Source organism: Hydra vulgaris, chromosome 02 (assembly GCF_038396675.1).
Source record: "Hydra vulgaris chromosome 02, alternate assembly HydraT2T_AEP".
Lineage (NCBI taxonomy): Eukaryota > Metazoa > Cnidaria > Hydrozoa > Anthoathecata > Hydridae > Hydra > Hydra vulgaris.
In genome coordinates, this window is record NC_088921.1 from 63,597,722 (window position 1) to 63,609,727 (window position 12,006).

The 12,006-nt window shown below is 26.8% G+C and overlaps 1 protein-coding gene across 1 annotated transcript in view; it reads left to right on the forward strand.

The window, feature by feature from the left end:
• Positions 1–3,342: 3,342 nt before the first annotated feature.
• Positions 3,343–12,006, forward strand: part of LOC136077102 (uncharacterized) — a 66,369-nt gene continuing 57,705 nt past the window's right edge. The window contains exon 1 of the mRNA XM_065791672.1: positions 3,343–3,532. Coding sequence (XP_065647744.1) covers positions 3,475–3,532 — 58 coding nt within the window. The 5' untranslated portion in view covers positions 3,343–3,474. The remainder of the gene's footprint in view (positions 3,533–12,006) is intronic.

Below are 12,006 nucleotides of genomic sequence, written 5' to 3' on the forward strand. Positions count from 1 at the left end.
TTTTAATTTTAATTTTAACAGCCTATTTTATTATCTTTCCAATGATGTATATATTGTCAATTTTCCAATAAATGTATATATTAAAGTAATAATAGTTACAAAAAAAATAAATTTATTTTTTGAAAAATAAATATAATTTTATATTATGATTGTGTTAAAGAATACACATTGATTGTGTATTCACGATTGATTGTGACACTTTGATTGTGTATTGACGACCATTGATTGTGTATTCACAACCATTGATTGTGTATTCACGACGCTAAACAATCAGTATCATTGTGTAGTGAGCTGTTGCATCTCGGAATTATTTGAAACGGTAACGGTAACGAGAAGTTACTTAAAATTAGAACGAAAAATTATTGGAAACGGGAAAAATTTCATTATTGAAAAATCAGGCGAGATAAGACTTGTTAAATGGCGAGAAATTCCAAAAAAATACCAAACAGAAACAAAATAGATTTGTTCTATTAATTTTTATGAATTTTTCGTAATTTTTATATAAGTTTATCTTAATTCAATTTTTGTAAACTTTATTTTATGAAAAAATCAACGCTTTATTATGCTTTTTATGCTCATATCGAGAAATATACTAACACTACAAGAAGTTAGGAATTTTGAAATTTCATATTTACTTTATAACAATAAATTGGACCCAATCAGCATCAGTTACCGTTGCACCTTTTATTAGATAATCCTCAAGAAGGTCGGATCTCAGACGCCATTTTTGGATATTAAACTGTTTTAACAAGTAAAAAAAAAGGTCATTTTGTCAACATCAACTTGTCAACAGCCTCGGGTTGAAGCTTTATTCGTTTTGTTGTAACAAATTGTTTGCTTGCTGAGAAGCCTCTTTCAGAGGTTGTAGAGGAGATTGGTATGCACAACCAACATCGAGCTTGTTCTGCCAGAAAAGGAAATATATCCTTTTTATTTTTCAACTATTCTAATATACTGCACCATTTGTCTGTTTTTTAAATCTATTTATAGACATATAAATGTCACATTCTGTTTCAATATCGCTCTTGAACTCAATATTGACAGTAAATTTAGCTGCAGCAGGATTCGAGAAAAATTTTATGACCTCATCGTCTTTGTCAACTTCATTGTTAACAGGTTGTGTTCGAAATTTATTTTGCTAGTCAATGTAGGATTTATGTGAGTATACAGTTTCCTTCTTAACATCTTCATATTCTGTTTTGGTATCAACCCGGTCAAAACATCTAAACATGAACTATTTCAAGAACTGTTATACACTTTAAAATATGATTGAAAGATTGCTCTATAAGCGTAAACCTTGTTTTTTAAACCGAAAAGTGAAACACGTTTCGATAAATCTTTTAGCATAAGCTCGTAAAGAGATTTAGCAGGAGAAAAATCAATCAAGTTGATAATTTTCTCTAATTTCAAATATGACCCAGTTAATGTCATTTTGTATGGTTGGAGCTTTGTCTTCAGATGCCATTTTTGAAATTTCTTTGAATTGTAACAAAACAGGCAGAACTTTTTTTGCAGCAAAATTGCAACAAAACAGGTAGGATTTTAACATCTTCCCTAAAAAGAACAACATTTTTTCATTGAGTTGTCATTACTTCACTGAGCATAGATTTCCTTGGATATAATTTTAATTCTTATAATAATATGTAATAGTTTTACTGACATGTTAATTATATAAGTTCATTAATATTACATTTTAATACGTTTATCTTGTTTTGAACTTTTCAAACATATTAAGTTTTTAGAAAAATAAATAGACCTTTGGCTGTTAAAGATTTTCAATGAAAGATTTAGTTTGTATCTGGATAGTCACGGATATGATTCAAAGTTTTTCTGACTTTGATCGCACTTTTGACCATTATAGTCACGGAAATCCATCATGTTGGAACGAATTGAATGAGCTTAGTATAAGTCTTGTATTGTATATAGTATGGCCTCTTGTTATACTCTTTGAATTCACTTTGAACTGTGAAAAACTTAATTCATTTTTCAGAATGAGCTGAAGAGAGTGGTCAAAACAACACAACCAATGACTACACATCGTGTCTGCCTTGAACCAGAATTTGCATTAGCTGCGTTGTCATGAAGAAGCACAACTTGCGCTACTATTTTATTTCCAGGTATGTTATGTTATGAAGTAAGTACAATGAACTTTCTCATTTAAAACTAAAAAACTTTGTAGACAAACAACGGTTTCTGAATGCTGATTTTCATCAAATTTGGTGCAGCAAAAAGATTAAAAGTTTTTTGATAAAATCTCGTTTTGCCTTAAGATAAAGCGAGAGTAGATTTTTTATTTATTGTTATAACGAGATGTAACGGTAAATTAAAAAGTAAACAAATGTTTTACGAAACGATAAGTTGCTGCGTTTCGTTTCGTCAATCTCGCTAAAATTTACCGTTTAATTCCGAGATGCAACAGCTTACAAAATGTGTAGCGCTCCACAAAATGTGTAGCACAATGAACTGTGCAGCGTGCGAATGGAGTTCAAGTCCTGATTACTGAAAACTTTTGTTTAGAAAGCACGTTGCTTTTACACCAAAATTAGAACCTTGATTAACGTTGATAATTGTTGGACATATAATGTTATAATTTATATAACGTTATAACTTTAGAAAATCAAACGTTATTAATGCTTTCCATTTTAACGTTAATCCAACGTTATTACAACCTATATAATAACGTTATCTAACGTTGTTATAACGTTGGTGTGACCACCAGGATCTAGCAATCACTAGATGCTATAAACGTAAAAAACGTAACGACTAAAAAGTATATATAAAAAATAATGTTGACAAAAAATACTGTTTTTGTCATTTTAACTTTTTTCTCTCAACTTTATGCAACAATTTTTATAAATGATCAATATATAGTTTCCCAAAACTTTTTAAACATGGTTATGTTTTACCGTGTGTTATTTCATATGTATATATATATATATATATATATATATATATATATATATATATATATATATATATATATATATATATATATATATATATATATATATATATATATATGTATATGTATATATATATACATATTCATATATATATATATATATATATATATATATATATATATATATATATATATACATATATATATATACATATATATATATATATACATATATATATATATATATATATATATATATATATATATATATATATATACATATATATATATATACATATATATATATATATATATATATATATATATATATATATATATATATATATATATATATATATTTTCTTAGCAACGTTAAAAAGGTTATTAATATTGATAAAAGTAAAATGGTTATTAATATTAATCTTTTTTTTTAATTCAAAGTTTTATAGACCCTGCGATGTTTAATGCGACAGATGATTGAAGAAGGTGAATGACGGATGATTGAAGAACTTCGTTCCATTTTTAAAGATGAAATATAAGTGTAAAACTTGTGTTTAATTAAATTTTTAGAAATGCTTATCAAAATATGCATTATTTTGCTCTTAATAATATTTTTCCTGCTATTTCAAGGTAAAATTTACTAATAAATAAGATATATGAATACTTTTATATAATAAAGAGTGATAAAGTTATACTTTTATATAAAACAATACTTTTATATAACAATACTGTTATATAATAAAGATAATAATAATTATAGATTAATAATATTTATTATACTTATTATAATATTGTTACTTTGTAATATAGTTAATCATCTTGAAAAAGTAACATCAAAAAATTATTTTAATAATAACCATGACCAACAAAATTTTAATCATATTAATTATTTTAAAATATATTAAACCAATATATCTATAATTATGTCCTTTTGTTGCTGGAAAATGTATTTGCCATCAGCTTTTTTTATTAGTTCTGTAATACTGTATGTAAAATACAAGTGCAGTATGACAGAAAACTATATGTTTCAAAGTAAGAAAATCTTGATAGAAAAAATTTAAAATTATCAGATTAAATTATATTTTATTGAATGCGCGACAATATATAACGGTTCTTAATAATTAAATCATTTGCACTTCTGCATGGTTTTCTCGCCTTTTTTTACAAAGTTTTTACAAAACTTTCAAAAGTTACAAAACTTACAAAAAGTTACAAAACTTACAAAAAGTTACAAAACTTACAGAAGTTTTACAAACTTTTTTAACAAAGTATTGCTCAAGTTTTTTCTTTGCGAACATCTGCGGTGTTTTCGTTTTAATCTACCTATTTATCTATCTATATATATATAGGGCTGCCGATTTGAATTTTTTTTTAAAAGTTCGAACTCGAACACTTTCGAACTATTTAGGAAAAAAGTTAAATAGTTTTTATTTATTTAAAATTGAAAAAAAAAGGTTTTAAGTAAAACAAAAAACTGTTAATTTGTTTATAAAGACTTTTTATTTCTTCATAAAAAGTAAATGCAAGGTATCATCCTGCAACGAATATGATCTCGTGAATGGGCTCTCTGCAAAGGCTAGAGAGCCCATTCACGAGATCATACCATTTGAAAATCATATATTTTAATAAAACCTTTTCAGTCTTTAGCTAGAGTCAATTATTTGTTATAATTTCTAATATTGTTACCATTTTTGGCTGTTTTATTTATATCGAGTCTATCTCTCTAAGCTGAAATAATCTTTGAATAAGATTGAATAAGATTTGCAAAATTATCTATATTATTACTTTTTATTTTGATCTCAAACTGATTTCCTAGACTTAAAACAACTGGGTTTAACAAATATATCATTTTTATAATCGAAATTATTATTTTATTAATTTAATTTTTATTGATGTTTTTACATTTGAGAACCTCTATTTTGTGTTTATTTTTAAGTGTCTTGTAATAGTGCGTGTTTAGGCACATTTTTCTCGTTGCAGCTTTTCGCAAAAAATTAAAATAATCCTTAACTTCAGATCTTCTAGATGTGCTAATGCTAAGTAACCATTTTTGTTTGAACTTAAAACTCTTAATAATTTTAATTTCAAACGTAAATAAACAGTGGTCAAATGGTGAAAAAGTACCAGCCACTGTTTAACTACTTTTAATTGGAAAAAACCGATCCTACTTTATATTTTTAGAGTTTCCAGACTAACACGTAACAAAAAAAGCAAAAATATTCAAATACACGGGCGCCCGCAGGATTTTTTGATGTTTCAAATAGGATACTTTCACAAATTGTGCAAACTCCAAACTTAAATATGTTCATATCTATGCCAAATGAGTAGGCAAAAATTGGGATGGCGGAGGCCTGGGAAAAAAAACAACCCAATACGCTTGCCCTCCGTCCCGCCCTAAATTTCGTAGAAAAAAATTGTAAGTTTTGCATGGTTTCAACTTTTGTAATTTACAATATTTTTCTACGAAATTAAAAATCTGTCGATAAGTTTAAATTTAGTTTAATATAGTATATTTGAAAAATTTACTACATTAGTGCCCTCACGTTTGGGCAGGACGGGGGGAGGGCAAGCCTTTTAGGGCTTTTTTGTTCCCAGGCCTCCGCTATCCCAAATTTGTGCAAGGCCTCCTCATTTGGCACAGGCATTATGGTGTGTCAATCTTAGACTTTTTTTTTGAATAAATGGTTTAATAAAGTTTGGTATATAAGTAAAAATTGCGAAACTTTATGGAAATCTAAATCTGATTAAATTTTTAATATCAGAAAAATATTTACTGAGGTGATTAGCCTTTTTATGAAAGTATAAACGGTTTTTGTTTTCTTTTAAACGGAATAATGACGTTACCGGACAATACTGTCCGTAATAAAAACAGACTTTTTTGCAACAAAAAAAGTTACATTTAGTTTATAAAAAATTTATTTAACTTAATATATATAAAATGTTTATAAAAATTTTTGTATTAGATGGGTAAGATAATTTTTAATTTGTAAAAAAGGTTTACTGAAACATATTTTTTTAATATTTGATGGATCGGTGGTAAGTCTTCGCAAATGGCGGTCGCGTTTTTTTAACGGTAAAAGAGAAGAAAAAAAGAAAAGAAGAATATAAATATTAAAGATAAAACCAAATTATAATATCAAGTAAATAATTATTTATTTTATACGCATAAATAGTTCGTTAACAATCTTAAAAATCATCTTTAAACAAACGCACATAAAAAGTCATACAAAAAAAAGGAAGGAAAAAAAAAAGAAAAAAAAAGGAAAAAAGAACTTCGAATTAAAAAAAAAAAAGAACACTAAGCAAACTTAAATAAAAATAAAAAAAAAAAAAGAAATTAAAAGAAAACAAAAGAACGAAAGTGAAGTAAACAAATAAAGTAAAAATAAAAGTTAAAGAGTAAAGAAAAGAAAAAAAGAAAAATTAAGTAAACTAAGAAAAAAGAAAGAAGAAAAAGCAATAGTAGAACTAGAAGATTGTAGAGAAAATTAAGAAGAATTTAGTTTGTTTATTTTATAATACATTTTTAATTTAATGTAATTATTCGTATTTTATTTTATTTTTTCTAGCTTTTTTTTTGTTTATTTTTCATTAATATTATTATTTTTACTGTTGTTAATATTGCTATAATTCTTTTCTACATTAATTTTTTTTTTTTTTTTTAAATAACTATTGTTGCTGTTATTATTGTTATCATTATTATTGTTGTTATTATTATTTATATTATAGTATATTATGTTAATATTATTATAATATACTCTTATTTATTACTTATTATTGATTTATATTATTTTAACTTTATATACTATTGCTTTATTATTTTCAACAATATATTTTGACATGGCAGTAAAGTACACTTGTAAGTTCTGCAATAAACTAGTAGCTGAAAGTCATAGAGCCATTTTATGTGATTTTTGTTCTTGTTGGGTTCATGCTAAGTGCTGTCAAGTCAATAAATCCTCATATAATCTTCTTGTAGAAGACTCTTCTGACTGGTTCTGTAGTGACTGCATAATTAAGAATATGCCTTTTAGTATACTCTCTGACCTTGAACTTCCTTTGACTTTTTCATGTCAGACTCTTCCAACTAATATATTAAATTCTTTGGAAAGTCCGATACATTTCAAAAATTTATTTAAGGATTTAAATAAAATCTCTAACACGAATACTAACTGCAAATATTATGATATTCTTGATCTTAATAAAACTATAAAATCAAATTCAGAATTGTACCTTCATCTAAACATTGGATCTTTACCTTTTCATATTGATGATCTTCGCAGTCTCATAAGTTCACTTACTTCTCTCCCTATTGTGTTTGGTATTTCAGAATCTAAATTACAGATTAATGATTCTAGCATAACTGATATAAATATAAATGGCTATATTATCGAACATTGTCCAACTGAAGCCAAAAAAGGAGGTGCTCTTCTATACTTGCAATCCAACATAAACTACAATGTTCGACAAGATCTTACAGTATACGTCCCAAAGTATTTGGAATCTGTCTTTGTTGAAATTGTCAATCCCTTTAAAAAAAATATCATCATTGGCTGTATATACCGACACCCTTCGTTAAATCCTAAGGAATTCCTTTCCGATCATATTAACCCTTTACTTGAAAAGCTTAGTTCTGAAAATAAACAGGTTGTGATAATGGGTGACTTTAATATGGATCTACTAAATTACAATGAATCCAACATTATCTCTGATTACCTTGACTCATGTTCTTACTCATTTTTCCCTACAATAATTCAACCAACACGTATAACTTGTACATCAAAAACAATTATTGATAACATTTTTTTAAATTTTCAAACTCCTAATCTAATTTCTGGAAACCTCACAATATCAATTTCAGATCACTTAGCACAATTTATTTGTATTCCAAATACTCCTCCTAAAAACAAAAAAGTAATAACTACCAAACGATCCTTTAGGAATTTTGATAATAATAAATTTATACAGGCAGTATCAGATATTAATTGGGAACTTAATATTAAGAATGGTGACGATGTTAATAAATCTATAAACTTCCTTTTAAAATCACTTAACGCGATCCTTGATCGTCATGCCCCGTACAAAAAACTTTCCGCAAACCAAATTAAACTCAAATCTAAACCTTGGATCACCTATGGAATTCTGAAATCAATTAATATAAAAAACAAGCTCTATAAAAAATATATAAAATCTAAAAATCCCAACACAAAAATTAATCTATTCAATAAATTTAAATTATATAGAAATAAAATAAGCAATTTATTAAAGAGTTCTAAAAGTTCATACTATATTTCCTTTTTTAACAATAACCTCAACAATACAAGAAACACATGGAAAGGAATAAAAGAAATTATTAACATCAAACCTTCTTCGCCAAATAAGTCTTATAATCTTAAATATAATGGTAAAACTATCTCAGACAGTGTGGCCATTGCTGACATATTTAACAAACACTTTCAAACTATACAACGTCCACCATCAAGCAAAATTAGTTCCTCTAAAACTATTTTTTCTGATTATTTAAAAAACCCAAGTTCTAGTTCTTTTTTCCTTAATCCAGTCACTGAAAACGAGGTATCTAACTTAATAAGAAATACTCTGCAAAATGAGAAAAGTTTAGGTCCAAACAGTTTTCCCACTCGTCTTCTTAAACTTACTGCTCACGTTATTTCTAAACCTCTCTGTACAATATTGAATAATTCTTTTGAAAAAGGTCTTTTTCCGGATGTGTTTAAAATAGCCAAAGTCATTCCTCTCCATAAAAAGGGTTCTCAATTCGACCACAAAAATTATAGACCAATTTCTCTTCTTTCTAACTTAAGTAAAATATTTGAAAAAGCCATGCATATCAGACTCTACAACTTTTTTGAAAAAAATCAATGTCTTTACAATCACCAGTATGGTTTTCGTAGCAAACACTCCACAAATTATGCACTTATTAATATAACTGAGTCAATTAGGAAAGCTCTTGACAGTAAATTATTTGCGTGTGGTGTGTTTCTTGACTTAAATAAGGCATTTGATTCTGTTGATCACTCAATCCTTCTAAGTAAACTAGAACACTATGGTGTTAGAGGTATTGCTCACCAATGGTTTTTATCATATCTTTTTAATAGGTCACAGTTTGTCGCTATCAATAATGCTAAATCTTTGCCAATATTTTTCTCCACAGGTGTACCACAAGGTTCTGTATTAGGTCCACTGCTTTTCCTTATTTTTATAAATGATCTCAATATGTCTTTAAAATTTTCAACTGCTTACCATTTTGCTGATGACACAAACTTACTCCTTACGAACAAATCATTAAAAAAAATCAACAAACATATAAATCATGATTTATCCAATCTTCTTCAATGGCTGCGATCCAACAAATTAAGTCTTAATACCAGCAAAACTGAGCTTATCATTTTCAAATCAACTCAATCTAAAATCACTAAACACCTAAACTTCAGACTAAGTGGCCAAAAAATCTTTCCTGTAATTTCTTTAAAATATCTTGGAATCAAAATTGACTCGAATCTATCCTTTTCCTCTCACCTTAAAGACTTAGCACTTAAACTATCTAGATCTAATGGGATGCTATCCAAAATTCGACATTATGTCAACCATGAAACTCTGCTCAACATTTACCATGCTATTTTTGGATCACATTTACGATATGCTTGTCAGGTTTGGGGACAAAGCCAGACAAAAGATTTTTTAAGAGTTTCTAATCTGCAAAACAAGGCATTAAAAATAATATACTTTCAACAATATAGCTCTAACTCTAATATCCTATACTTTCTATCCAAAATTCTGAAATTGTGTGATCTTGTTCATTTATTAAATTGTCTATTTATCTGGAATAGCAAGCAAGTAAACCTCCCTCCCTCATTTTGTAATTTCTTTACCACTATAAAATGTTCTCGCTACTATCTTCGATCTTCTAGTAACCTTAAATTATCTATCCCAAATCATTCTTCGGTTAAGTACGGTCATAAATCAATCACAAACCAATGCGTAAAATCTTGGAATAAATTACCTCTTCACCTTAAATCCCTAAACTCTATTACACAGTTTAAAACCCGTCTTCATGCTTTTTATTTGGAGAGATACTGTTTGTAAAATGTATATATATATATATGTGTGTATGTATGTATGTATGTGTATGTGTATATATGTATATGTGTGTGTATGTATATGTATATGTATATGTATGTATGTGTGTGTGTATGTATATGTGTATGTGTATGTGTATGCGTATGTGTATATATATATATGTATATATATATATATTTATATTATGTATTTATATATGTATGTATGTGTTCATGTGTGCGTATGTATATATATATATATTTATATGTCATACATTTTTTGTAACAATAACTTTTATTATTATTATTACTATTATTATTGTTAAATTTTGTTAAATACTAGTGTTGTTCCTTATTATTATTGTTTTATATCATTATATAAATATATTCCTAATAATTACGACTGTCATTCATATTTTATTATTATTAATATCAATTTAATTTGTATTTACTTTATATTATTATAATATCTGTTATTATTAATGTTATTTTTATATTATTACTAATATTATTATTAATCTGTTATTATTACTGATATTATTTTAATTTATAGTTTTTGTTTATATTATTGTTGTTGGTATTATTTTTGTGGTTAACATCGTTATATAACTTTTACAGTTTCTATTATTTCTTCCTTTTCTTACAATTATCACCTTTTATCTGACTTTACTTTTCTTTTTATTGTCACTATTTATTATAATTTTATTTGATAGGTGTTTACTTGAGATTAGTATCATTACTATTTGTAAATATCCTTGATGTAAGATCTTTATTCAGAATAAATTTGAATTGAATTGAATTAATTTTAATAATGGTAAGTAAATTATTATTTCATTGCCGCAATAAGTAAACAACTGCGAACTGTATATTGTTAAGTATAAATTTAAGAACTTTTAATCGATTGCTTTCATTCTTGTAATATTAAAAAAAAAATTATTTTTTCATTACTAAACAATAATAAATTCTCTTTAAATATTTTATAACTTGGAGGAATAATGGCATTCAAAACCAGAATAAGTACAAGTACACAAATTAGTGTTGCATGTGGTACTGGAAAACAGTTTCTAGTTTCATAATTACCAACCAACAGAGATGTTATTAGATATGGAATTTTATAAAGGGAGGACTGCAAAGACATGAAAAAAAATAAGTTATCCTGTAAAAGAGATGGCCAGATATACTTTCAGCTTTATTACACCAGTGGTCGAGTGCAAATTTGAAATTTACATCACCTAAATTAATTACTGACAAAACAATTTGTGATAAAATAGTGACGTTGTGGAACAACACCTCAGCAATAGCTTGTCCAAGAAAAAAAGGAGCTAGACAAATATTAAATTTTAAAGAAAAGCTTGATAAACTTTTTGATATACTAGTATGCAAATGCCCAGTTGTAAAATGTGATGATTTTATTTGTTCTGATATCAAAGAGTACAAAATACCATCCATTGAAGTTAAGTTTATATATTTTCAAAGAGTTAAAACTGGAACTGATATCAAGCAAGCTGATAGCATGCAAGCTTCAAATTGGATTACCTGATAACATTGAAACCAGGAAACAGTTCAAAAGATTACTTAGAAAAGATCGAGAAAAATGTTTTGAGAATAAAGACAGCAATTTTGTTTTGACTAAAAAAATAAAAATCGAGTCTGATGAGATTAACTATCAAAAAGAAAGTGATTTCAGTAATGAATTATTCAGTAATAAAAATATTATGTATATATACCCTTTTGTCAATAGATCCTGTTAAAAAGATAACTGAATCCAAGCGTTTGTCGAAACATAAAGGTCCCGATAAAAAATTAAAAGATGTCCAAGATATCTGTAGACTGATGCTTGACATAACTTCTCCTAAGGATGCTACCGATATAAAATGTCCTGAATTCCATGCAAAAGATTACGTCTTCCCTTTGTGGATACTGATTACATGGATGTCACTACTATATCGCAGCAGATACACCGCATGCAGGCTGACATACTTAATCTTTGTGCCACAGGTAATCCAATAAATGTAAATAGCAACTTAA